This window comes from Pseudozyma flocculosa (genome assembly GCF_000417875.1).
Source record: "Pseudozyma flocculosa PF-1 unplaced genomic scaffold scaffold00001, whole genome shotgun sequence".
Lineage (NCBI taxonomy): Eukaryota > Fungi > Basidiomycota > Ustilaginomycetes > Ustilaginales > Ustilaginaceae > Pseudozyma > Pseudozyma flocculosa.
The window spans coordinates 1,532,334-1,558,542 of record NW_006920869.1 but is presented as its reverse complement, the minus strand read 5'-3'; the positions used below and the strand labels follow the sequence as shown (position 1 = coordinate 1,558,542).

Genomic DNA, 26,209 nt, shown 5'->3' with positions numbered 1-26,209 from the left:
GACCGCGGCCGGCCGGGCGGACGGGGCGGTGCCCGCCGTTGGGCGCTGGCGGCTGGACCTGGCTGGCCCGGCGCGCAGAAGGCAGGACAGGACAGGACAGGACAGGCCAGGCCAGGCCAGGCCAGCCAAGGCGGAAGAGGGCCGGTGGGACCGCAGATGAGGAAAAAAAATGACAGAGGCTCAGCGCATCTGCCCGAAGCCTCTGCCACGGCGCAGCGTCAGCCTACCCTGTCTGGCCTCCTTGGCCGCCGCACCTTGGGTCGCAGGGCTCCCAGCCCTTCCTCGGCGAGTGGAAGCCAGCAAGCTGACGCACTCGCTACGTACCGCGCGCAACCCTGGCCCAGGCCTGGCCTAGCCTCGCACGCCAGCCGGCCAGCCCTCGATCCTGCCCAGCCCGGCCTTGGACCCCTCGCTCCATTTGGCGTCTGAAGGCGACATCGATCCAGCAGCTGCACGCACCCGGCTCCTCCCTTGGCTTGTGAAGCTTAGCTTCCATCGACTCGACCGGGCTGGCCCGTCCCGGTATCTCACCGCTCATCGATCTCGACGTCGTGCGGCGATATCCATGGCTGCTGCCGGCCTTGCAATTCGGTCATCTCCTGGCCTTCCTCGAAGCCAAGGAGAGGATGCTCGCCGGCGGTGCCAGAGGGGCCGGTGATGGGCGATAGACGATACGCACGTACGGTGGCCGTACGCCCGCCCGGCCCCTGCAGAGTGCGCGCGTCGGCCTGTTCCAGCCTCCTTTTTGGGCTTGGCCTGGCCAGCCTACCGCCCAGCAGGGTCAGGCTGACGGCTTGCCTTGCTTTTTCTTCTCGATCGAGAAGACTCGAGCTGGCGGCCCTCCCGTCCTGCCTCGGCTCTCCGCCCAATCCACCGGCCGTACGCCGTCGTCGCTTCCGGCCCGCGCATCGGACGACCCGCCTGCGGCCTACCTAGCTTGCTTGTGGACATCCCTCCCATGCCGTCCATCGGCTTGTCGTGCAACTCCTCGACAGACCAGACGGAGGAGCAGGCAACAAGCAAGCAGGGGCGACAGACCGGGCTGACCAGCCGTGCATACATCATGATCCCGCCTACGAGCCCTGGTAGGCGCAAAACACGCCTGCCTGCCGGCTCGCTGTGCCTTGGGCGTAAGGTTGTCGTGCGTGGCACCACTGGCCGCGCTGGTGCTTCCATGAAGCGAGCACGCACGCACCCTGCCTCGCACGCACGTATGGCCATTCAATCAGATATGGAAAGGCGCCCAGCGGGCTAGGTACGGCAGGCAGGCGGTTGCTCCCGGCGTTCGGCTGCTTCCGTTGATGGAGGACCCCCCTGCCTCGGCGGCGGTGGCGAGGATGGGAGCGGGCATGCATAAGGTCTTCTCCTCTCCTCCCCTCCCCTCTCTCTCTCCGTATGGTTGCATGCAGGCCTGGGCCGCCCGCCCCGCTGGTCAGCCCCGTCCGGCCGTCCCTCTTTGGACGTCGTTGCGATGGCCAGATTTGGACATCCTTTTGCCGCCAACTTCTCGTCAACCGGCGACGGAGACAGCCCCTCGCAGCATGGCTGAACGGCGAGCGGATCTCGAGCTGCAGGGGCCGTTTGCCAGGCTAGCAAGTGCTGCTCGTCGCAGGCCAGCAGGTGCAGCCCCAGCACGCCTGGAAGCAGGGGCTCGTGGAGCAGCAGGACGGGGACGTGGTGCAGTACCGACAGGTCAAGCTCCGGCCCATATGGCAGGCTCGGGCGAGCTTGCTTCCTGTCTAGGGGGGGACAGTCGCGGCGTTGCCTGTCGCATGACAAGGGCGCATCAAACAACGGCGAACGGGACGGGCGCGCGGCGGAGGTGGTTGAAGCTGTGCATCATGATCGCGAGCAGCAGGTCCAGGCCACGGGCCCGGCCCCGGCGGTCAACAAGACTTTCGGCACCGAAAAAGAAAAGAGCCACCGCCGACCGCCTCCCCTCGCTGCGGTATTCTTGCCGCTGCTTCTCTTTCGCTCCCTGTCCCCGCCATTTCAGCCAGCAAGCACCACGACGATATCGATACCGACCCCAAACAGGATGTGTCAAGGGCAGATCAGAGACTGCGAGAGGGGACATGGTCGAAGCCGTCAAAGAGCGAGGCGAGATCCGCGCTCGCAGACGACATCGTCTCGACCGCCTTGGGCGCACCGACGAGCCTGTTGCCGGCGACGGATCCGCTCACGAGGAACGGAGAAGCGTCCGGTGAATCCACGACCAGCACCGGCTCGTCGTTGAGCAGAAACTTGGGCGGCGAGAGGCGTTCGCGGCAGCCCTCGGCCTCTGCGGCTCGAATCGAGAGGCCAAACGCCTCGAGAAGGCCCCTCGAACGCGAACTTGCAGCATCGCCAGCCGCGGGCGTCCGTTGGACACTCTTGTTGGGCATGAAGGGGGGTGTGACCTCGACGGTCACTTTTGCTTGTGCCGAGGGCGACGTTGCGACTCTGAAGCCGGGCGCCGACCGCAGCACCAAGGGAGCCCTGTCATCCGTGCCCAGCGGTGGTCCTGCCGAGAAGCTGCGGAGCTGGCCTGGCACGCTCGAGTCTGTTCTGCTCCGGCGGTGCCTCCCTGAATCGTCGTGAGAAGGGCTCCTCGACAGCCACTGCTTGGTTCCTCCGGGCTCGTCGTTGCCAGTTGCGGGCGTGATGGCAATTGTCCCGAACGATGGCAGTGACCTCGGCAGCGACGACGCTCGTTGCTGTCGCGATGGACGGTCGCGCTCCCCGGGCCTGGCTGTGCCTTCGTCAGATTTGTCGTCGTGCCCCGCCATGATGCCCTCGATAAGGTCCTGGAGCTCTTCGCCGTCGCCAAAGCTAGAGTTGGCCTCGGTTGAGGCGTAGCTCAGCACGGTGCTGAGCGCGATGCTGGATCTGGCCTCGCTATTAAACCTGCCCCGCTGCCAGCCGCCCGTCTCGCTCAGGTCGCGGGTGTACCCGAGCGTCTCGTCCGGCACGCTGCTGCGGTCTTGCGACGTCCACCGCGGTCGGCGATAACCCCCGATCCCGCGAAACGGGCTGCCGGCCTTGGAGCTCGGCGTCATCGTGAGCGGGGTCAGGCAGTCGTCGAAGCTCTCGACGAGCTGCGACAGGGTCTCTGTGGCCTCATCAGCGCCACTGAAGCCGATCGAGCCCGAGAATGCCATCTGAGCGGGCGGCGAGACGATGGACGGCGTGGCCTGTCGATGCGACGGTGGGCTGATCATCGCCGCCTGGTACAGCTTGCCCCCATCGTCGCGTGCCCCGACAGGGCTCATTGCTTCGAAGAGGCTGCGCTGAGCTGGCTGGCCTCGGAGCCGGCCGACGCTGCTGGCGGTGCCAGCAGAGAGGAGAGGAAGCAAAGGCAGCGCAGCGACTGGAGGCCGGGACACGGACGAGCCTCGTCTTGCGCTCGTAAAGGGCGAAGGTCGCGGAACCGGCCGGGGAATGAAGCGGCTCGGTGAGGATCGAACGCCGCCACTGGCCGGGGATCGTCGTGGTGACAGATTCCCTCGCCGAGGCGTCTGCGGAGACGACGTCGCAGGAGATGCTTCTGTGTACAGGATCGAGGTCGCCACCGTCGCGACGCTGTAGCTCGACGACCGAGGGTTTTTGGTGACGCCAAAGGTCTTTGCAGTGGCGCCCACGATCCTCGCGCCCGAAGGCAGCGAAGGCGAAGCCTCTTGCGAGCTGATGGTACTCGCCCGACTGCGGCTCGCGCGAGGAGGGATGGGCAAAGATCGGTTCACCACGACCTTGGGCAAGCGAACCTTGTCGGCCGAGGGAGGCTGTCCGACGATTTCGACGAGCGTGATGCCGCTGCGGCCGGCGGGGGCACACCGGCCGTCATCGACCTCCTCGATGGTTTGGTACGTCGACGAGGAGCTCTTGGAACTCGGCGGTCGAGCAGAGACGGTCGGAGGGGCGATGACTGTCGGCTGGAGCACAAGCTGGCGGAGCCATGGGTGCCTCTTTGTGCTCATGAATCGCGTCTTTTGGCGCTGGGATGCCGGCGTTGCCATGCTCGAGGTAAAGCTCGTGGAAGACGAGACGGGGTCACCTTTGACCGCCTCGTGCCGGGAGGGCGTCGCCTCCTCGACGCAGACAGCAGGCAGGGAAGGGCGGACCTTGAAGCTGAAAGGTCTGATCGGAACCACTCTTGACGCCTCATGGCCACGGACTGGAAGCGGGGGAGGATAGCGTGAGGAAGGCGCATGAGTCAGTTCACCTTCCGCGACTCTGCGCTCAGTGCGGAGCTGCGACGCAAGCTTACTGAGATCGATGCTCTTGCTCTTCGTCGACGTGAAGCTCTCGTCGGCGAGCTTCGGGGACGCTCTGGCGAGCAGGTCTTCGCTTCGTCGTCCGGGCGACAAGGCTTCTGTCTCTTGCTGAGACGATGCTTGGTCAGAGGGCGATGGCAGCCAGGCGGCGTGGAACGCGTCTGTCGGACCGTCCGCGACAAAGCCTGCGCTTCCGCCTGCAACTCGGTGGCCACGGTCATCCAAGTAATTGGCGCCTTTTCTCGATCGAATCTTGAGTGAAGCCCACCAACCCATCTTGCCGTCGCTGCCATCCACGCCGCGACCGGATGTTTTGGCAGCCTCACCACCGCCGAGGCCGGTGCGACGAGGCAGCGTGGCCGAGGGGCGAGAGTCCAGGCGCGGTCTGGATAAGAGATGGAGCTCTTTCAGCCGAGCTCGGAGCGATCGATTCTGTTGTCGCGCTGGCGAAGCAGCAGCGAGAGGGGCAGCGTGCAGCTTGCCAGAGGCCTGGCCTCGCTGGTGCCCGAGGGCCTGTCCAACATTGGATCCGTCGCTCCCATCGATGCTGCCGGCCTCAGGCACGGAGAGCGAGTCAAGCGACTTTTCAGCCTTTCGGGGCCTGCCGACGCTAGGCTCGGCGACTGCGCGGTTGTTGGCCGTGCCCTTTGCCAGGGTTGGCACGGGCGAGGATCGAAGGCTCGGACCTTCGAGACAGATCTGCACGGCCCGTTCCAGGACCCTGGCGTCTGGATCTGATTCGCCGCGGTGCAGAATCCTCGACGCGCCGCCGGCAAGGTCGACGGAGTTTTCGCGCGGCGGTGTGAGCGAGATGGTGGGGGTCGGAGGCGTTCTCGCACGAGGATGCTGAACAGCGACAGCGTTTCCCGATGAACGAGTCTTCGAGCCGCCCCTGCCATCGTTGTGCGGCCTCGATGGGGCGGTCTCAGCGGCCGAGTGATCGCCAAAGATGCTTGGCGACAAGGGCCGATGCCGGCGAGCCGGGACGACCTTGGTCTGCTTGACTGCGCCGCAGCTCGCCGTATCCGTCGACGATTGCGAGCGTTCGCAATGAACAGACTGTGACATCGACTTGGCAGCTTCGACCCTGGCCTCGAAGGTCGGCTCGGTCCGCACGCAGGATGCCGATTCGCGCGAATCGCGCATACGCGGCATCTCCGACCAAGTTGCTGCAGTCCTCAGGCGCTGCTGTTGGTTTCCTGGACCCGCGGTGAGTGGCGATGGGGCGGGTGGGCACATGTGCAAGTGAATCTCGTCCGTGGTCGTGTCGCCTCTTGCATCTCTCATCAATCTCCTCGACGGCGTGCTGCAGCGCGGGGTAAAGAAAACCGTGCCAGTCAGATGGACGGACCACAAGCAGCGCCAGCAGCCTCGCGGTCTCACAGCCACTCACAAGAATCTCTTGACGGCCGATGCTCCGGCAGGAGCGTCGAGATAGTCGTTGATGTCGGCGTCGATGCCGACCCTGCCTCTGACCGACGACGGTGTGCCGGCAGATGAGCCAGGCGGCAGCAGCGTGGAAGTCTTGTCTCTGAGCTTCTCCTTTCTGGTCCTGGCACCCCAGACGAAGCCGAACGAGGCGAAGCTGCTCTTGGGCACGAGGCGAGCGGCGGCCTGCTCGTGCTGGGGTTCCTGCTTGCCGTTGGTCAGGCTCGTCTTTCGGTCGCGCAGCCTCGTCTTGCTCTTGCGCGAACGATGGTCGGGCGACATGCTGAACTTGCTCTTGAGCTGTGAAGCAGACTCGGTCCGAAGCCTGGTGCGTCGGGGAGTGTCGACTTGACGGTCCTGGGGAGCCTCGAGGAGTTGTTCGCAGTGCCTTCGCTCAGCAGAATTTGCTTGGTGGAGCTTCCCTTCGACCGACACGTCCCCGGTCCGCCTGGGCTGCGCGGCGGCGACGCCAGTGGTGCCGTTGAGAAAGACGGGGTCAGAGATGCGCTTCCCGTTGAAGAAGACGTGGTTTGGACTGCTCACGCCGCTCGACGGGCGGCTGGAGCCGGTGGTGCTTGTGCGTGCCTTGCTCGTGACGGACGTCGAGTCTGGCGAAGACGAGGAGCCGACCATTGTCTCAATCCGAGACGGGTCCAGGTCACCGAGACGTCGAGGACGATACGGCCAAGTGCGGTGCTGCGATGGGGGACGATTCCGTGGTCGTCTTTGAGAGGTGTCGTGATGCAGGTCGTTATCCGTGCGAGCCGTCGGTGCCGTGAGCAGTATATGTCTCGACGGGGCGGATGGCCAGTCGTGCGCTTCGTAAGAGGGTTCGTCAAGGGCGTTGCTGCACAGAGCTAGGATCAGGAGGAGAAGAAGACGGGAGCAGATCCTCGAGGGACGAGGTTGAGGCTCCCGAAGGAGGAGGAAGGCTGCGCTGAGAAGGCCAATTTGCTCAAGGTTCTGTGGCGCTCCGGGATGAAGCGCAGAGGTGCCAGCCGGTCCGCCCGACCGCCCAAGCCTACAAGTGTAGCACTGCCCTTCTCGTTTGCCCGTCATATGCTCTCTGTTGTGATCACGGTGGGAAGAGCCTTATGATCAAATGTGACGATGCCAACGAAGCGCAGCGCCATTGTAACACAAAGGACGAGCCGGGGCTACTCACAAGCTATCAGGACGGTGCGCAGGAGGAATGCGGACCGTTGGCGGCGAGATGAAGCCCGCTCGCCGCTCGAAAGGTCGCCGCTCGGGAGCAGCAGCAGCCATGCATCGGAAATGCTGGCCAGATCTCGCTCGACGCTCCATTGCTCCGGGTCCTCGGCATCGAGGTCGAGACAGCGACCGGCGGCGGGAGAGCACCCGTCGCGATGGCGCGGACGCCGTGAGATCGTTGGCAGTCACTGACGGACAGAATCTGACGAAGCCGATGCCGCCATGACTCGTCAGCTTTCGCCTCGGCCTGTCGCGAGTCCCTGCTTCATCTGCATCCGGTACCGAAGGGACGACCGCTGCCGGGACATGTGCATGTGTATTCGTGTGCATTGTGTCGGCGGGGCGTCGGGCATGGCCGGCGGCTCACTGTTGCTGGTGGGCCGACCTTATTGAACGCCCGCAGAACCCTGCCTGCCGGCCTGATGATGATCGCGGCGACGAAGGCAAGTCCGGGATGGCGGACAAGCAAGGGGATGGCGACGATGGCTCGAGTTCGGTGACTGGAGCAATGATGGACGTCGCCGGGACCCGGGGCTGCGATACCGGGCAAAAGCCGGAACGGCTCGAGCCGAATCGGAGAGGCCGATGAGGCCTAGGGAAGCGACGGCCTCCTGCCGGTAGGCCAGGCCACGCCAGGACCAGGCGTGGCCAGGCGAGGAATCGCGGCAACTCCTCTTCTTGCAGGCCATCGGGCTCTGCCCTAGCCTCGCTCGTTGGTTGGCGTCGTCCGACTGCAGATAGACCTAGACGATGCGAAGCCGTGGAACCGTGCGCGATTCCTCTCTCGTCTACACACACGCCTGCCTGCCTGTGCCTGCCTTTGTCCCGACAACCGGCGGAGCGTTTGAAAACGGGGCGACGCCTGCTCAACCTCTTTGAGCCGGCCGATCCTGCTGGGCGGTGGTGCTGTATGTGCATGCGGCGAGAAAGATGCATCCCCCGAAGCATGCGCCATTTGATCTGGTACGCCGCAGTCCTCCCTCTTGCTCGAGCCGCTCTTTGCAGCCCCGTCGGTCGTCGGGCACGATAGACGTACGGCGGTAGAAGAGCGCAGCGACGATGCTGCGACTAGTTACTCCCTTTGAGCAAATTTATTTGCTCGCTGGTGGGTGGGGGCCGACCGCTCGCCGAATCGCAGGCCTCCACCGCGGCGGCGCCGTCGCCTGCTGTCTCTTGCCTCGTTGCCTCTCGACTCGGTGTGGTTTCCGCGCGTGTGCCTGGCCTGCAGCGTGGCGCTCGACCTAGCCTGCTGCCTGCCACGCCGACCTTAGGCTCGCTCGCCTGCCACGCCGTTTGGCCTGCCTGCCTAGCCCAGGCCGGTCCCCCGCCAGCCGCCGCCGCCGCGCTGCACGGCGACAGACAGGCCGCACGCCGCAGGCTAACGTACTACGCTCGCGCCATCCAGAGGCCGAGGAAGAGAGAGAGAGAGAAAGGGCCCGGCCTCGTGCCTCGCTCCTCATCATCATCACCGACGCTCATCACCTCGCCATCATCGATCGCTCATACCCGCTCCTAGCACATCGCACCCACCACCATCGTCGGCGCACCGAGCACCAGAGTACCAAGCGGCGGCCTTTGGACTGCAGCTCCGTGCAGCATCACCCACCGGCCCAACGCATTTGCCACCGCCGTTGCACACACCTGGCGCTCGACTAGCCAAGAGGTCGTCCAGCTCAGCCGGCGGCTCACCCACATACACGCGCCCCCTCGGCACCCGCCACCGGACATTGGCCGCTGCGCTCTCGTTTGTGCCGCACCGCACCACACTCTACCCTAGACTCTAACATTATTGCATACGCACCCATCGACGATAGCGCCGGCGAGGCCGCAACCCAAGCCCCGTCCGCATCCCCACCTCGGATCGACCGGAACCGGAACGACGCCGAGCCATCGGCACCTCCACCGCCAGCACGACGGTCGCGGCGCCCCGGTGCCTCGTGGACGTGCGCACCGTCATCACGGCCTCGCTGGGCACACACGGCGCAGCTCGAGACTCGCCGTTCCACGCCTGGGGGCGTTGAAGGTCGGAAGGACAAAGCAAGCAAGCAAGCAAGCCAAGGTGATCTTTGTACGGAAGTGCGAGCCAGGCTACGATCGATAGGCCGCGTGCCACCCGCCTCCGCCCCCCGACGTCCGGGCTGCAACGGGCGCAGTCCTTCGGCCGCCCCGACACTAGCGCCGGTCCACGCCGCCGCCTCTGTTCGACGCGTACTCGCACGCCTCTTCTAGATCCCGCCTCGCTGGCGAGTGCATCTCTTGCTCCTGGTGCGCAGAGCATGCACATGCATCCTTCACGATCATCATCGGCACACCCTTGTCCCTGAAGCGCCAGCCGGCAGAGAGAGAGGGAGCAGTAGTCAAACAGAGCAAGGCCGCCAAGACACGAAGACCGGCGCAGGCACCGCTGTTGCACCGTGGTACCAGTCAGCTGGTTCGACGTCCCCTGCTGCCATTGACCCCGGCGAGGCTTGCGCCGTTGCACGACTGCAAAGCGGAAGCTCGACGCTAGGAGGTCAGGCCTCGGTTCAGCACACGCGTACGCACCGAGCGACGGACTACGACTACTACGCTAGGTGCCTCAAGCTCCAACGGTGAGCGAGCCAAGAGCGACCACCATGGGAGGCCTCAGTCAGGATGAAGGTGAGCAGGGACAGATCAGTGACAGCATGGCGGCCTACGCGGGAGGGCGCCGAGCTTGCGAATGGACCACCGCGCTGGTGTGCGCCCCCTGGCTGCCTGCCTCAGCCTTCGCTGCATGGACCCCGGGAACACAGACTCACGCACCCATTCATCTATCTGTCTGCATCGCTGCACGCTCGGACCCTTCCATCTCCACAACCTGCGCCCGGCGCCCCCTTTCCGACGCCCTCGTGCAGCAGGCCATCTGCCTTCGACGCTGCTCTCAGCTGGCGCACAGGGGACCTTTCCACGATCCGCTCACCTCGTCCTGTCCCGGAGGTGAGTTCCTCGGCCAGCATGCGCCCCTCTCTGCGCCAGCGGCACCTTAAAGCATCAGCTTGTCTCCGCCAGATGAAGTCCATACACGCCCCTCGTCCCAACCCGGCTCACGACCCTCCTCGTCCCTCTTCCTTTCATACGTACCGGACTCCGCACCTCTCGCGCCTCGTCCACTCACCGAGCAGAGCTCGTCAGATCCAGGCCGACGAAGGCATCCTGCCATCGCCAGTCAACCGGCCCAAGGTGCCTGATCACCGCGACGCCAGTGTATCGAGAGCTTTCGACAGCGCCAGGACCAACCGGGGCAGAGCCAGAGCGGGCACCCTACCATCAAGCTGGGGCGACCTACCGGCACCTTCGCTGACCGCCGAATCCGTCTTCGCACCGGCCGAGAGCGGTCGCTTTGGCGCCCAGACCGGCGTTGCCTCTGGCCTGGTCCAGTATCCTCAGAGCAGGCTGGCCCTGCACCAACACCAACCCGCCTTCGCCGACCCGAAGGGCGCCTTTGATACGGCACAGACCAACAACCGGATACGCTCGGGATCCCTCACCCTGCCAGACGACGGGTTCGGCAACGCTTTCGGCCCTTCCATCTTTTCGACCTGGCAGCCGTCGCGCTCGGGTCTAAGCAGCCTTGCCATGGCGGCAGACAACGGCCTCGGTCCGCACCTCGACGGTGGCGAAGACGACTACGCGAGCAGGGACACGTTTGACGAATCTAGCACGCTCGACTACCTCGGCCTAGCCGACGGCCATCCTCGGCAGTCGGACGCCGGCAGTGCCAGCCTTCGCCATCGAGCGTCGACGCTGGCTTCTTCCGCTGCGCGACCACGGCTCAGCGACGCCAACGGACGGGCCCGCAGCAGCAGCTTCCTGCCGGGCTTCAACTTCGAGCATGTCCAAGAGCGCGACGAGTCGGTCGATCAGGCCCCGAGCCAGCCCAGTGCAACCTTCGCCGCTTCGCCGATACATGACCGCTTCGGCTCGTTTGGCGGCAGCCTCTCTCCCGATGTCGCTCCTACTCAGGGCCTTTCGTCCGGCTTCGGCGCAAGACCGAGGGCCACCAGCATGGGCGGTCTCGATGGGACCAACACCGTCAACGTGGGCCCCTCGCCACCAGGCTCAGCGACGCTGGCATTTGAGATCGACGAAGATGCCATCCGCCGGTATGCCGTCGAGCAGAACATCGATCCCAATGACTTCGTCACCTTCGCGCAGACAAAGGCGCTGCGCGCCTCTTTTTCACACGGCCCGCCTGCTCCGATGGTCTCCCAGCTCGCCGGTCGGCACCGAGCCGGCACTATTGCGGCCCTGAGCGGTCCCGGTGGCCGCCAGAGAACGGAGCAGGAGTTGACACGGATGTTGACCTTGTCGCCCAACGCTGGCCACCATCGCAATGCCCGGCCGCAGGGACTCGGCGGCTACTTGGACGCCACGGTCAACCTCGACAGCGCAAGCGCTCGCGGCCACAGCGCCTCGGCTTCTGCCACTACGACTCCCAACACTCCCAACGGTCAGGCTGGCCATCCGCCGAGCCGGAGCCTGTACATCGGACAACTCAGCCCGTCCACCACCGGCCAGGACTTCATGCAGGCGTTTGCTCCGTACGGCGCCATCGACACGCTGCGGCTTCTGCCGGAAAAGGAGTGCGGCTTCATCAACTTTGTCGACATGCAAGACGCCATCAGCGCAAGAGACGACATCATGAACCGTCTCGGCGGCAAGATTGGACTCAGGACCACTTCTGCAGATGGCGCGATCCGTATCGGCTTTGGCAAGGTTGAGGCCATCCCGCAGACTGGCGGCTCTGGCCTGCATGGCGGAAGCGGCACACCTAGCCGAGACTATCCGTCACCGAGGCCGGATCAGTCCGGCGGAGACGCGCCGTTTGCCTCTGCAGCCGACGGCATCAACGATCAACCGACGCGGGCTCTCTGGGTCGGCTCGATTCCTGCGAGCACTCCCCTCAGCGATCTTCTACAAGTCTTTGCTCCATTCGGGCCGATCGAGAGCGTGCGCGTCCTCGGCAGCAAGAATTGCGGCTTCATCAACTTTGAGAGGGTCGACGACGCCGTGAGAGCTCGCAAGGCGCTGCACGGCAGAGACATCCTCGGCGCCAAAGTCGGCGGAGTCAGGATCGGCTATGCCAAGGTGCCATCCTCGATCGGGCAGGAGAGCAACGGCTACCCAAGCGATGCCTCGGCCCCGGACTTTTGCGCCGCCGTCGAGGCCCTTTCCGATCTGCAAGGCGCTTCGGCTGTCCCTGTCGACCAGCAGCTGGCCGGCGGCAACATGGAAGAGTATCGGAGCAATCTCGTCCTGGGCCTCCTCGAGAAGCAGAGGACGTTGCGATCCATCACGCCGCCACAAGCTGCGATCCGCAAGTCGGTCTCGAGCCCGTCGACGGGCCGCATCGGCTCCTTTCCGACGCACAGCTCTTCCAACAGCATCGTGCCTAGCAGTGACAAGGGCGGAGTTCCCCTGCCTGCCGACATGAAGCCGCAGCCCAGCACCACCGACTGGCAGCTCATCATACGACACCTCGACGAGCAGGATCCCGAGGTGGCGGAGCACATCGAGGCGGTCGCGCAACCTAGAAGTCTTGCAACCTACTACACAAAGATTCCGCTGGTCTCTGACACCGCAAACGGTCGCAAGTTCGACACTTCCAAGCTTAGAGAGCTTCGCAAGAGCATCGAAGCGAGCAGCTGCACCCAGAGCGACATCGACCGGACCGCGCGCGATTTCCTGCCCGACATCGTCGACCTCTCGAGCGACTTCATCGGCAACACGTTGGTCCAGAAGTTCTTCGACCGATGCAGCGAGGCTCTCAAGGTCTCGATGCTCGAAAGCATCGCACCGCACCTCGCCAAGATCGGCATCCACAAGAACGGCACCTGGGCCGCCCAGAAGATTATCGACCGCGCCACCACCGACGAGCAGCGATCCATGATCGCCGAGCACCTCCGTCCCTACGTGCCGCCGCTGTTGACCGACCAGTTCGGCAACTACGTGGTGCAGAAGGTGATTCCCTTCGGATCACCCCACTCTGACTTCATCTTTGATGCCATGGTGGATCGGTGCTGGGAGGTGGCGCAGGGCCGATTTGGCGCGCGCAGCATGCGGGCCGTGCTTGAGTCGTCGCAGGCTTCCAAGCTGCAGCAGAAAAGGGTCGCCGCCGCCATCGTCCTCAACTCCGTCCCGCTCGCCACCAGTCAGAATGGGGCGCTGCTGATGACCTGGCTGCTCGATTCCACCAGCTTCCCTGGGCGCTTCGGCCTGCTGACACCCAGATTCACGCCCCACCTCGTCCACCTCTGCACCCACAAGCTTGCGTCCCTCACGCTGCTGCGCATCATCACGCAAACCGTCGACCCTGAGGCCTCGCGGCGGGTGTTGTCAGCGCTGCTCGACGCGGACAAGCCGCACATCCTCGAGGAGATCGTCACAAACCAGCTGCATGGCTCGCAATTTGTCTTCAGGCTGCTCGCATCCAATGCGCTCGATGCACAGACTCGGGCAGTCTGCGCAGGTCGCGTCACCGAGCTGCTCGTCCGACACAGGCTCCTCGACGCACCGCCGTACAGACCTCTGGTCGAGAACCTCGGCCTCGCGGCAGCCCGTCCTCCGCCACCTCCGACAGGCCCGTTTATGCCTGCACCCGCGCTTGCACCGCCGACCTCCGCACTGCCGTATGGGCAAGCAGCGTTACCGCGAGCACACTCGCAGCCCTTTGGGGACGAGACGGAGGCCGCTTCGGTGTTTGCACCGAATGGCGTCAAGGACCTCACTAGCGCCATGGCGCAGGCGTCGTTGCAGGGCACGCTCCCGCCCTCGGACTTGCGAGGTCCTAGAGCGGGCAGACCTCTGCGGCCTTCCTTGTTCCCCGGAATCACCGAAGGCGGCGGCGGTGGTGGTGGTGGTGGTTTCGACTTTGCCGAGCGCGGTGGGCGGGGTGTAGACGGACGACGGTCTCAAAGCTACCAGTCCAACGCAGGCCTGCGGTCGCCCACGATGGACGCCTTCAATCCCTGGGCGCGGGCCAATGCCGTCGGCTCGCCCGACCGAGCTCCTCCGGCCCTCGTCCAGCCGCACCTGATGCCGGGCGGCGATGCTCAGCATCTCTTTCTGAACAACGGCAGTCGCGAGATGTCGCCCTACATCAACCTCAAGGCCCCGTCGTACAGCCCCAAGAGCGACGCATTCACGCCTGATCCTGCCTACGGCAGTCTTCTGCAACGCTCTGCGCCGGCATACGGTTTCTCTCTGCATCACCAGCATCAGCACCACCAACGCTCGCCTCCGGACAGAGCCGCGCATCCGTATTGATATTCCCATGCCGTGATCTTCTAGACGTCACCAACCCCCCTCGAGCGGACACTCATCGTGAGCCCTGTAGATCGATCGTTGCGCCTCTCTCTGTGTCTCTCCGCTTCTCCATCCTTCTCTCTCCATCTCTATCTCCGCAGCTCTCCTGTTCCTGCATCCCATTCACGGTCACTTGCCATTGCCACATAAACAACAAGATTCGCCGCGTTCCCTCACCATCGTCCCTTTCACCGACTTTTTCGTCGATCCAGGGCGATCCGAGCTACGACTCCGCTCCCGCACACCCTCGTTATTTGGCGCGCCAGATAGTATCGGTCGCCGTCGTCGCCGCGGTGGTGGCACGTAGATTGATAGCAGAAGTTCGCAGGGCAAAGAAAGGGTTTCCCGGACTCGATGCTACCCGGTCATTCCATCTCAGTGCCGCCGCATCCCTCTGTCGCCGCTGCGCGTCAGATGCAGAGCCGGCTTGGTGGCGAGCGAATCGTCTCTGGAGCTCTCTCGTTTCTACGTGATGCATGGGTCGGTCTGCGTCGCGATCAAGAAAAGGTGCCGTCAATCGAATCGGACGTCGGCCTGTGCAGGGAGGCATGAGCGGATGCTGGGTATCGATGAGTCTGTACACATCTGGCGGGAGAAGAAAGCAAGACAAAGCGACCGCCCATCTCTATCGACCATTGATGTCGGGATCGATGAAGCGGGTGGTGCACGCCACCCTGAATCCTCCAGGTTCGACGGCATGTTCGAAGCGCTTCTGCAGTTCCGCGCCCTCCTGCACGCACACGCTGCCATGGCGCAGACGGAGCGTGAGCACGGTGCGGTCGCGGTTGAGCGTCTGCATCTCCTGCCTCATGGCCCGCGCCGCCGCCTGCTCCCTGCTCCCCCGACCCCCCGACAATGACGACGGAGAGTCGAGGAGCAACTTGGCCTTGACGCGGAACTTCATCGTCGCCTCGGCTCCCAGCGAGAGCGACGAGACGATTGGGCCCAGTCCCGGCTCGCCGTCGTCATGGAACGACATCGACTGGAAGGGCAGGTAGAGGCACCCGTACGCCTCGTTGAAGCCGCGCTGCATCGCCTCGGATGTCGACGAACTGCGATGCACCCCCTCGTCGTCCAGAGGGCAGACGGCGGCGGTGCGTGCGCGGATCAGCGACATGGACGACGTGACGCATCGCGGCGTGGTGGCGTCGATCGGGTTGGTCCCCATCGCCACGGCGTGCTTGTAGGCCATGCCGTAGTTGACGGTGAACTGCTGCGTCAGCATCGCGCCCTTGAGCGAAGAGGACCGCAGCGGATGCCGCCGGAAGGGCACGAGCGTCGACCGCCCCGACTCCTGGTCGTCCGTGATAAAGCCGATGTCCATCTTGCTGCCGCTGGCCCTCTTCCTCTTCTTGCCCTTCTTCTTCTTTTTCCGGCTCTCGTCTGGGTCCTCCTGCGGCCAAGAGCCCTGCTGGAATCCCGCAAAGATCCGATCGGCCGTATCCTCGGTCGCGCCGTGTTCGACATCGGCCTGGACGAGGTGGACGGCGCATCCGCCCATTCGCTTGGGAAAGTTGAACGAGTAGGCGACGAGACCGCCCTCGCGCTTGACGTGCGTGACGATGCCAGAGACGGGCGAGACGATGGCTACGTCGGCGTCGGCGTGCAGAGACAGCTTTGGCGCCGGTACCAGAGGCAAACCCTTCTTTGGTCCGACCTGGCTGTCGCAGTGCGGGCACCGAGGACGGTTGATGACGGCGCGACAGCTGAGGCGACCGCACTTTGAGCACCACAGACCCCGGGCTTGGTCGAGGCTAGTACCGAGAGGGGCTTCGGGTACAAGGGACCAGGGCTCGCGACCGTTGGGAAAGCCGCCATGAGCCTTGTCGCCGCGCACTTTGAGGAAATCGTCTGAAAAGCGCAGAGGACCCGGCGACCGCCTCGAAAAGAAGCGAGGACACTTTGGCGCCAGGCACATCCAACCGTCGTCGAAGACTATCGGCGATGCACGCTGACAGTGGGTGCAGACGGGATGGCTCGCGCTGAAGGCATCCTCCGTGCTCACCGAGGATCGCAGCGCTACCGTCGATTTCATTGGTCCTCTGCAGATGATGGCGAAGAAGATCAGCCGCTGGTCAGCGAGAGTGATTCGAGATCAACCGGATATCCGGGCCAGGGACGTACCTTCTCAGTCGCTTCCGCGGTCGCTCTACGCCCTCGTCGAATGCCTTCGCGGTGTCTCCGAGGGTCACCTTGAGCCTTCGGCTCGCCTTCTGATAATGTGGTGCCAGGGCGGGCAGATCGCGCTCCGCCTTGGTGAATCGCTCCTTCCGCTGGCGAGGGTTCCAAGTGGCGCTTCTGTGCAGCTCCGGCCCGAGACACCACCATGGCTCCCCTTGTGCCTGGATCCACTCGAAGCGGAACTTCCACCGCACGAAGCTCTTGCCGCCCAGGAGGTCGTCGTCCTCCTCTTTCTCTGCCCATCCATCCGTGATGATGTACCTGGGGAGAGAGGTCGCGGTCCGACGATGTCAGTGCCGGTGTGAGCCTGCTGCCCATTGTCGCCCTGCTTCTGAAAGCACTTACCAGCCAAGCACGGCAAAGCTACAGTTGAGCTTCATCGGCAGCAGGGCATAGTTCTCTGCCGCGATGAGAACGAGAGGCACCTTCATCCTCATGGTCTGGATGAGCGAGGCAATGACCGAGTCGTCCTCCTCCTGATCGCCCTTGAGCTGGAGCTTGCTGGACGACGAGGCCGCGGGACGCGAACTATCCTCGTCGACGCCGCCAGCGGTGTGATCGTCTACGTTTGCGCTCTTGCCGCCGCCGTGAGAGATGATGACGCGGCCGTCGCTGGCCCAAATGTCGCGGCGAGAGGGGCAGCCACCGAGGAGGTAGCCGACTACAAACGAATCGCGCACCACGAGCGCATCGTCCCTCTTGAAGCTTGGGCGGCTACCCACACTGATGCCCTTCACGTAGGAGCCGGACTGGTAGGCGCGATAGTACGGCAGGCTCTCGCAGAGCTCTTGGCGGGTCTGAGCAGGGGCGAGGCCGAGGAAGAAGCAGGAGTCCAGCGATCAACCGTCTGCCGGCGACGTCGCGGATGAGCCGGTAATGACTACCGGCAGGCAGACGGCCATCTCACCTCTGACCAGACAAAGGGCGCGTTCGACGGGCCCGAAGCGAGCTCCGAAACCGAGGTGGCATCGGTCTCGGCCGACGAGGGGGATCCTTCGCTAGTGCTTCGGGTCGAGCCGGTGGTTGTTGGTGACGACGCAGAAGAGTGACAGCTGGCAGGCGAATTGGTGCGCCGCTGGCCTGGGGACTCTGCAGCTGAAACCGTAGGCGGAACGAGACCATCGAGTGTGGCCACGGCGGCGGCGCTCATCTTCTCGGTAGGACTGGACATGGCGGTGGCACAACGAGCCAGTCGAGAGCCATAACGAAGCAGCGAAGGGGGCGGAGGTGGCAGGCGAGGAAAGCACTTGCGTGGGCTATGGATAGACGCAGTGAGCGGCTCGCTGCGGAAAGGTGTGCACACAAAGCCCAGTGGGTGGTCCGAAACGAGGAGGCAGGGGAGTCTCAAGCCGAAAGCATGCTGGCAAGCCGTTAAAACTGGGGGGTCCAGCCATCGGAAGCGCCGGGCGGGCGGGGTGGTTTTCTTCGCATGACTCTCCCCGGCCTAAGTTACCTGCCTGCCCAGCTGCAAGCACGCCTGCCTCCTGCCTTTTTTGTTTGGAGCTAGGCAAGGCGCCTGATGAAGCACGCAGGCAGGGCCAAGCCGGCTGCCCTTCCGAAGCCAGCCAGGCCCGCGGCGCACGGGCTAAGCTGCACGCACCCAGCGGCCACCGACCAACCTGCCGCCTCTCTTTCGATCTGCGCCTTGGCCTCCACATCGCGCCGGTCCAAGCGCTCTCTGGCCAGCCAGGCCTCGCAGCCGCACACATCTCGTTGGCTCCTGCCACCATCACCTTCCCCCCCCCCTCCATCGGCACCGTCCCGACACCCTGAATCCGACATGGCATCGACAGGCGGCGGCTTCCTTATCGACGACTTCTCGTCGATACTGCCCGATGCGCCTGCGGACGCCGCAGCATCCGAGCAGCACGCCGACGAGTCGGTCCAGGCATCGACCTTTGTCCCGCAGCCCCTCTCGGCCAAGCAGGAAGCCCGTCTGCGCTCCTACCTCGACAACTCGCTCCTCGTTATCTCGCGCGGCTACCGAAAGCGATTCGATCCGTCTTCTCCTCTGCCATCCCTCATCCCCTTCTGGCAGCAGTGGAACGTCATCCTCGGTGTCCTGGCCCGCGTGCCGCCGTATGGCAGCGGCGGCACTAATCTCCTCGTCTCGTACCTGCTCAGGTGCACCTCGGACATCTGCGATGGCATCGCCGGCTACGGCCTAGGGATGGAGATAGAGCGGGCGAGAAGAGAAAGCAGGCAAAAGGGCGACCAGGCACCCTCCAAAGCCCGGGACGAAGCCGCAGATGCGTACAGCGACCGACCAGGAGCAGAGGATGGCGAGGATGGCGAGGACCAGCACGAAGATGAGGAGCAAAGGCGCCGTCAAGAGATCGCGCTCCGCAACAAGCAGCTCAACCTCGTCCTCGAGGCCACCAGCCTGCTTGATCGGATGTGGACCGCCATCCTGCGCGGCTACATGATAAACTTCCCCGTGGCTCTCAAGCGCGCTCGAGAGGCTTTCTCTGACGCAGACGATTCGAGCAATCCGACGGAGCAGGGACGCAACGGCAAAGCATCCCTTCGCTCGACAGTCCCTGGTATCGGCCGATTCACCTCGAGCCTCGTGCCCTCTCCTGCAGTCGACGGCCGCTTCCTATCCACGCCTCATAGCAGTGCCCTGGGCTCTGAGCGGGAGAGCCTGCCGATCCAGGGCGGCAAAGGCATCCGCACCGTCGGCCAGACGGACCGCGTGCGGCTGCGCAACATTGCCGTGCTGGCGCGTGAGAAGCTGTTCGCCTGGATGCGAGAGGAGCTCAACGCACCGCTGCCGCCAACGATGGACGAGGACGAGGAGGACGACGGACAGGCGACTGCCGGGGACATCGTGCCAGGCGTCGTGGCCGACCAGTTGGACGAGGAGAACGATGGTGAGGAGCAGCGAGAGATGGAGGCGGACGAGGACCTCGAGGGCGAGATGGAAGACGTGCCCATCGGTGACGCGCAGGCCGATCCACCACCCGCAATCGAGCCGGAAGGGGAAACTTATGATCCTCAGGAGGACACGGCAGAGCATCGCCATTTCCAGGAGCTGTTCGATCGCAAGGTGGGTGGTCATCTTGCGGCGATCGTCATGGCCCGGTGCTGCCTGCTGACGGCACTTTCGCTATGCCGACCCAACAGATCGATCCGGATGCCGACGAGAGTGACGAGGCTCCTGACGAACGCGAGTCGTCGCCACTGCGCGACCCGTCGCCGGTCGATTCTCGTTCCACGAAGCGACCGCACTCTCCCAATCCTGCGTCGCCCTCACAGCCATCGACGTCGACTCCAACGACGACGGAACCGCCGCGCAAAGCCGCGCGGGCGGCTCAGCAGACCTCTGCCTCGGCGCATCGTCCACACCGACCGACGCAGTCCGAGACGGCATCGGCCGACGTCGACCTGTATTCCGACTCGGTGGTCCAGTGGGACCTTGCCTTCACCCGCATCTTTAGCCGGACGCTCAAGACGCTCAGCGATCTCGCCGAGTCTGCTGGCGGCAGTGCGGATCCCGCTCGCAAGGCAGGGTCAGGTGGAATCGGGCTGCGAGGTGGAGAGATGGAGGACGGTGACGGTGACGCGGACGCATAGTGCAGGCCGAAGACAGACCTGCGAGCTCCCGTTTCGAGATCCAGACTGCAACATCGTCGAAGCGCATGCCATTACGAGGAATAGTGCGCGCTCCAGCATCTGTCTCCGACACGGATCGGCTGAGGGAACGTCTCAGAAGAGCCGTGCTCAGTAGGCATACTTCTTTCTCGCCATCCTCTGGACATAGGCCGGGCTGACGGACGCAAGAAACGAGGGGCGCACGACGCGGGCGTCTCAGTACGAATGCTCGCGGCTGCACAAGGTGACGGACGAGACTGACTCACTAGACCTTGTCAATCCAGGTGGCGGCCTCGTAGAGGGCGGGCATAGTGACGGTGCCGGTGGCGTACCGGTCGACCTTGAAGATGGTCTTGTCCGCTACGTCCTTGGCGCTGAGCATCTTTTCGCCCTTGACCCAGGCGAGGTCCTCGGGCATGTCGGTGCCGCCCTTTGTGCCGTCCGAGGTCGACGGGGCCAGATCGACGGCCGAGTGTCGGAACGAGCTCGAGATGGTTCCCGGGCAGATGGCGAGGAAGTTGACTTTGCGCCTGCCCTTACCGCCCTCGGCGGCAGCGGCAGGGTGCGAGGCGTGGGCGAGGCACTCGATGGCAAAGGAGCGGAAGAGGGCGAGTTGTCCGGCCTTTGTCGACGCGTAGATCGAGCGCGTCGGGGCTGGGACGAGGGCGGCTGCGGAACAGGTGAGGGCGATGGCCGGATGGGACGAGGTAGTCTGCAGCATCGGGGTGAAGGCGGCCAGGCAGATGGCCGTGCCCACGACGTTGACGTGCGATGCTTTTGAGACGGCGGCGGCGACGGCTTCCAGGCCGACCCGGTCCGGGTTGACCGACCTGCTGACCGCTTCGCCCCCTGCCTTTGAGGGGCGGATGGGGTCGACGCCCGCCACACCGAGGAGGGGCAGCAGTGCCGAAACGCCGAAGCAGATGTGGAGCGTGTCCAGACCCTTTAGGTTTGCGGCGACGTACTTGCGGAGGCGGTCGACGTCGTTTGGATCGGTGCAGTCGGCCTTGAAGGTGTGGAAGCGGGTTGCCATGGCCTGTTTTGCCTCTTCTCCGGGCGCCTCCTCGCTCTGCTCCCACTCCTCGCCCTCCTGGGCTTGCAGGATGCACTTTTGCTTGACCCTCTCGAGGCCCTGGTCGTTGCGGGCGACGAGGACGAGGTCGCGGCAGCCTCTGCGTGCGTATTGGAGCGCGAGCGCCTCGCCGACGCTGCTCTCGTTTGATGCACCGAGGATGAGGACTCGTTCCCGGTAGATGGGGATGTTTTGGGTGCGGGGGCGAGAGGAAAAGTGGAAGAGGAAGACGAACGGGATGGTCAGGGCGACAAAAGCGGAGGTGAGTGCGAGGGCGAGCTTGTCGGGCGATGGCGTTTGGACGCCAAAGCGCTGGCAGAGGTCGGTGACGAGGTCCATGGTCCGGAGTGTGGTGAGTTCGGGTGAGAGGGAGTGGTGGTGGTGATGGAGAGGAAGGAGGAAGTAGGCAGGCTGCGGCGGATGGACCGGGGCGTTCGGGGTCTCTCGGCTCCCGTTGAGGTCTGGCCGAGTCCGAAGAACGCAGATCGAGGTGAAAGCGAGCGCTCTCGTCTGGCCAGGCCGCCTCCACTCCACTCTCTCTCAGCCATCAGTTTGGAAAGGCTGACCCGTGCGAGCCAGGCATCAGCTAGGCAACCAGCCCTGGCCAGGCAAAGCCCAAGACCCTTTGCCTGCCTACCCTAGGCTGCTTTTTGGATTTCCCCGCAATTTTGGATTTCAACGGCTGCTGCTGCTCCACGGCTCAGCCGGCTCGGATCAAGCAGCCGAGCGCGCAGCCGGGCCTTGCCTTGGGCCAGGGCAGGCCGGTTGGTGTGGCCTTCCCCTCACCTGGCATCGAGGCGCTCCTCACTCCCGCACCACCACGACTTCGCGGACCGCCCCGCCACCCTACCCCACCTTGTCACACAGCCAAGCAACCAACCCAAACCACACGTCTACACGCCACCATGCGAGCAGAGGAGGGCTTCCAGTTCCAGCCCTTCCGCGTGGGCAACCCCTGGGGCGAGGACGCCGCGCTCCGCCTCACCATCCTCCGCCTCATGCTCACAAACGGCCTCGACGCACCCACCGTCTCGCGCCTCTTTGAAAGCCTCCACTCCTTCGGTGCCAGGTGCGCCGGGCCGTACGCCGACATCGCAGCCACCCTCGACAACCCCACCCAGGAACCCACGTTGGTCCAGTACGACGCTTGGGGCAGGCGTGTAGACCGCCTCGTCACTGGCCAGGGATGGCAGCGCCTCAAGGCCGTCGCCGCTGCAGAAGGCATCGTCGCAGAGAGCTACGACACCGAGAATGCCCGCCAGGGACAGGGCAGAGCACGCCTGGGCCAGTTGTACGTGCTGCCAACGACCAGGCTCGCAGCGAACGCACTTCACGCTGACACGACGTCCTCTCCTTCTCCATCTCTCCCCCTCTCTCAGCGCCCGCCTCTTTGCCTTCGCGCGCATCGTCATGTTCGGCCCCGTCAGCAAGGTCGTCCTCTGCCCCGTCAGTATGAGCGACGGTGCGGTCCGCGTGCTCGAGCTCCACGGCACTCCAGCCCAACGCGCCTTCATCCCGCGCCTCTGCTCCATCGACCCGCACCTCAACTACACGGCAGGCCAGTGGATGACTGAGCGACCAGGTGGATCAGACGTCTCTCGTACAGAGACCGTCGCCCGGCCCCTCGACCCTCACAACACGGCCCCCAAGAAGGGCGACAAGTTTGTCATTGACGGCTTCAAGTGGTTCAGCAGCGCCACCGACGGCGACATCGCCCTCGCCCTGGCTCGCACCGACCCCGACGTGTCCAAGGGCACGCGTGGCATGTCGCTCTTCCTGATCAAGATCCGCGACGACGAGACGGGCAAGCTCAATGGCATCCGCGTCCACCGGCTCAAGCGCAAGCTCGGCACAAAGTACCTCCCTACCGCTGAGCTCGAGCTCAACGGCTGCATCGGCGAGTTGGTGGGCGAGCTGGGGCGCGGCGTCGCCACCATCTCGTCGGTGCTCAACATCACCCGTCTCTACTCGGCCTCGGGCGCCGTGGGTGGCCTCTCCTGGGGCCTTCGCAGCGCTACGGCCTACGCCCAGACAAGACCGGCGCTGGGTGGCAGTCAGCTCTCGCAGCTCCCGCTCCATACCGACCAGCTGCTCAAGGTCACCGTCCTCTACCGCACCTTCCTGCAGGTCTTCTTCTCCAACGCGCTCTTGATGGGCGCCTCCGAGTCGGGAGAGGCTACGGACCGGCAGAAGATGCGGCTGCGGCTGCTGACGCCCGCGCTCAAGGCGTTTATCGCGACCCGGGCCAGCGAGGCGTACCTCACGCTGATCGAGAGCTTCGGTGGGCAGGGCTACATGGAAGAGGTGGGCATGGGCGAGATGCTGCGCGATCTGACCGTCGAGAGGATCTGGGAAGGCACGCCGGCCGTCCTCTCGCTTGACGTGCTGCGCGTCGTGACGCAGAGCAAGGGCCGTGCGCTGCGGGAATTCCTCGAGGACGCCGTCGCCGCCCTTTCTTCGCTGCCTGCCGGCATCCGACAGCGGTTGAGCAAGGATATCGAGCAGGTCTCGGACGCCGTCGCCAAGACGGCGGGAGTCGTGCAGTCGCTCGATCTGGCGCGGCACATGTCGAGCAACGATCTCCGCTTCACCCGGCCGCTGCTGGACGTCGTCATGGCCATCAACGCTTCGGTGGGGCTGCTCGAGCACGCCGCGTGGCTATCGGAGCCAGCATCGGTCGATCCGCTCGACATTGTTCGGCTGGCACGCCTGGGCGGACGGGACGACCTGTCGGCGCAGGCGGCTCAGCAGGAGGAGATGGCACGGCTGTGGATCAGCGGTGGACACGGCGACCTCGCCAGGCTGCTCGACCAGCTCGCCTCGACGGTCCAGGACGACGCGGGCAAGACGGTCCGGCTGGCCAGTAGCAGCGTGTATTCGTGGGGCGAGCGGGGGAACGCCGATGCCGGTGTTGCTGCTGCAGAGTCCAAGTCGACGTCGACGCCGGCCGCGTCCAGAACGGTGCCTCTGGAACAGGCGGGTGGTGCCTATGCCCTCAAGGCAAAGTCTCGTCTCTGAGCTTCCTTCGCTTCCCTTGCTCCGTCGTGGCTTGCAGACCTGGCTTCCGCCCAGCATGTATCAAGTCTTTGTGCCAATCGAGCGTGTCTGTCTGAACTCTGGCACAGCGTTCGAGGCTGGGCGAGTGGCCCTGAGCGAGGCCTTCGTTTCCCTCTCGCGCCGAGATTGAGTCTGCGAGAGCGTTTGGACCAGCCAGTCGTTGACCTGCGCTGGGAATGGCGATTGGCTCGAGCACACCCTGCCACCTTAGCTTGATGCACCCCGCACTCTGGTTCCAGAGGTTCAGGTTGTGTCGAGTTTCGTAAGCGTCTGAATTTCGATTTTTTCCCAAACTTGGACTTTGGCCAGCAGGTGTTCGTAAAACTCGAAGTCCAGGAAAATTCTAGCGACCAGCAGAAATTGGACTCGGGACGCCGGACATGCCTTTCAGCGGGGATCAGCCCAGGCTCGAGGTCTCGAGTGTCCACTGATTTCTAAAATCACATCCTGAGATTTTTGACGGCAGCAGCAGATTTTGAAGAAATACCGTCGACTCGACTTTCGAACGGCGAGAAGCTTTTTCCAGAGGTGCCAACACTCGAAGTCCCAAGTCCCCTGAAGCGGGCCGACAGAGCCGGCGGCCGACGGTGCAGCAGTGAACAAGGTTGACGTGCATGCGAGCACGAGGGTCCTTTGACCTCTCCGCGCACCCCACACCGCGCGTTGACTATCGTCATTGCTCCTCCTCCTTCTCAATCACCACTTCCCTCGACGCCTCTCTGGAACGGAACCGCACAACCGCCACGGAACCGCACAACCACCACGGGGGGGAACGGCATCAAGATGCGGTGGATCCCCACCCTCTTTGCGGCGAGCGCAGTCGCATGGCAGCAGGTGGGCGCGCTGAGCGTCACGACGCCAAGCCTGACGCAGTGTCGTCTCTCGCAGCTCAGATGGACGGGTGCGCAGGGCCAGATCGATGTCGTCGCCGTGGATGGTGAGTCCCGTCCTGGCCCACCAGGCTCATAGGTCGGCGCAGTGGGCTAGGTGCTCGTCGCTTACACGGCTCCCGGCCCCGGCACAAGTAGCAAAGACGAACGCTACGCTCCGTTCCTTCTTTCGTCAACCGCCACTGACCGACTCGCTCAGTTGGATGCCCACCAACGTCACGGCTGGAACGGCCGTCGTCATCTATGTGAGTGTGTTGCTCCGAGACCAGGCGCATCTGAAGAGGAGAAGATGGCAGGGAGGCGGACAGCTAATCGCATCGGGTTCCGTTCCACCTCTGTGAACATGCTGGCAGGTCCATGATGGGACGACACAGTCCTCTTCTCAGCCCGTCACGGTGCAGCCGAGCGACGATACAGGCTGCATCTCCCCTTCCAGCAGCAGCAGCAGCAGCAGCGCCAGTACCGGCAGCTCGGCATCTAGCGGCACGAGGACGGATCGAGGACCGACTCAGGATACGCCGCCGCAGACCAGCTCAGGTCTCGTCCCGGCGCCTTCGACGGGGCCGTCTCCGACGACGATGCCGAGCAGCACACCGGCACCACAGCCCACGCAGTCGGCGCAGCCCAACGGGACGACTCGACCGGCGACATCGTTCGACCTCGCCTCCCTGGCCATGGGCATCTGGGCCGTCGTTGTCCTCCTCCTCGCCTGACTTACCTTATTCGCCCGGTTGCCTTCGATGAACAACGCCCGCTACCTTTCCTGCCCATCCTCGGAGCAACTCACGACGCCGATTCAGACATCGGATGATACGTACAGTTACACACGGCGCGGACGGAAGGGAATGGTACATTGTACAAGCCTGGCCTGCTCAGACTCCACCTCGTGGCGCCATCAGCGGCGGAGGTTGAGGATGGCCTCCTCGTAGGCGGCGGGGAAGTGCATGGCAAACATGTCGAGGCGGAACTCGGGCAGGCTGAAGAACGAGAGCGGGCTCGTGACGAGGTGGATGTCGCGCCCCTCGATCCAAAAGCAGCGGCCGGGCGGGATCAGCGGGCCGCCCTGGGCAGCCTCGCTGCGCAGCGTGGCCGAGTCGAGCGCCTGCCGCCTGGCCGCCAGCTGGTGCGGCGGTGCCGCCTCGCGCTGCTGCGGCCCCACCCACGGCGAGGGCGGGATACCAGGACGACCGAGGACG

At 64.5% G+C, this 26,209-nt stretch overlaps 8 protein-coding genes across 8 annotated transcripts in view; 4 read left to right on the top strand and 4 right to left on the bottom strand.

Annotated features, from left to right (window-relative positions):
- Window positions 1-2,054: 2,054 nt before the first annotated feature.
- On the bottom strand, window positions 2,055-7,223 carry PFL1_00551 (uncharacterized protein; the record flags this gene model as incomplete). The annotated part of the gene is made up of 7 exons (XM_007878045.1): window positions 2,055-3,173; window positions 3,370-3,497; window positions 3,621-3,681; window positions 3,744-4,153; window positions 4,247-5,559; window positions 5,647-6,747; window positions 6,847-7,223. The coding sequence occupies 7 exons, from the start codon at window positions 7,221-7,223 to the stop codon at window positions 2,055-2,057; spliced, it is 4,509 nt and encodes a 1,502-aa protein (XP_007876236.1).
- Window positions 7,224-9,508: 2,285 nt separating this feature from the next.
- On the top strand, window positions 9,509-14,180 carry PFL1_00550 (uncharacterized protein; the record flags this gene model as incomplete). The annotated part of the gene is made up of 3 exons (XM_007878044.1): window positions 9,509-9,533; window positions 9,770-9,851; window positions 10,037-14,180. The coding sequence occupies 3 exons, from the start codon at window positions 9,509-9,511 to the stop codon at window positions 14,178-14,180; spliced, it is 4,251 nt and encodes a 1,416-aa protein (XP_007876235.1).
- Window positions 14,181-14,844: 664 nt separating this feature from the next.
- Window positions 14,845-17,571, bottom strand: PFL1_00549 (uncharacterized protein; the record flags this gene model as incomplete). The annotated part of the gene is made up of 4 exons (XM_007878043.1): window positions 14,845-15,880; window positions 16,344-16,661; window positions 16,746-17,197; window positions 17,308-17,571. 4 exons carry the CDS (start codon window positions 17,569-17,571, stop codon window positions 14,845-14,847), a joined length of 2,070 nt encoding a protein of 689 aa, XP_007876234.1.
- Window positions 17,572-18,180: 609 nt separating this feature from the next.
- Window positions 18,181-19,976, top strand: PFL1_00548 (uncharacterized protein; the record flags this gene model as incomplete). The annotated part of the gene is made up of 2 exons (XM_007878042.1): window positions 18,181-19,449; window positions 19,527-19,976. 2 exons carry the CDS (start codon window positions 18,181-18,183, stop codon window positions 19,974-19,976), a joined length of 1,719 nt encoding a protein of 572 aa, XP_007876233.1.
- Window positions 19,977-20,123: 147 nt separating this feature from the next.
- Window positions 20,124-21,405, bottom strand: PFL1_00547 (uncharacterized protein; the record flags this gene model as incomplete). The annotated part of the gene is made up of 2 exons (XM_007878041.1): window positions 20,124-20,169; window positions 20,261-21,405. The coding sequence occupies 2 exons, from the start codon at window positions 21,403-21,405 to the stop codon at window positions 20,124-20,126; spliced, it is 1,191 nt and encodes a 396-aa protein (XP_007876232.1).
- A 566-nt stretch (window positions 21,406-21,971) lies between these two features.
- Window positions 21,972-24,084, top strand: PFL1_00546 (uncharacterized protein; the record flags this gene model as incomplete). Its single annotated transcript, XM_007878040.1, has 2 exons — window positions 21,972-22,357; window positions 22,446-24,084. The coding sequence occupies 2 exons, from the start codon at window positions 21,972-21,974 to the stop codon at window positions 24,082-24,084; spliced, it is 2,025 nt and encodes a 674-aa protein (XP_007876231.1).
- An 822-nt stretch (window positions 24,085-24,906) lies between these two features.
- Window positions 24,907-25,726, top strand: PFL1_00545 (uncharacterized protein; the record flags this gene model as incomplete). The annotated part of the gene is made up of 3 exons (XM_007878039.1): window positions 24,907-25,060; window positions 25,152-25,258; window positions 25,367-25,726. The coding sequence occupies 3 exons, from the start codon at window positions 24,907-24,909 to the stop codon at window positions 25,724-25,726; spliced, it is 621 nt and encodes a 206-aa protein (XP_007876230.1).
- Window positions 25,727-25,908: 182 nt separating this feature from the next.
- PFL1_00544 (uncharacterized protein) overlaps window positions 25,909-26,209 on the bottom strand; it is a gene marked incomplete at both ends in the record, with an annotated part of 4,957 nt that continues 4,656 nt past the window's right edge. The window contains one exon of the mRNA XM_007878038.1: window positions 25,909-26,160. Coding sequence (XP_007876229.1) covers window positions 25,909-26,160 — 252 coding nt within the window. The remainder of the gene's footprint in view (window positions 26,161-26,209) is intronic.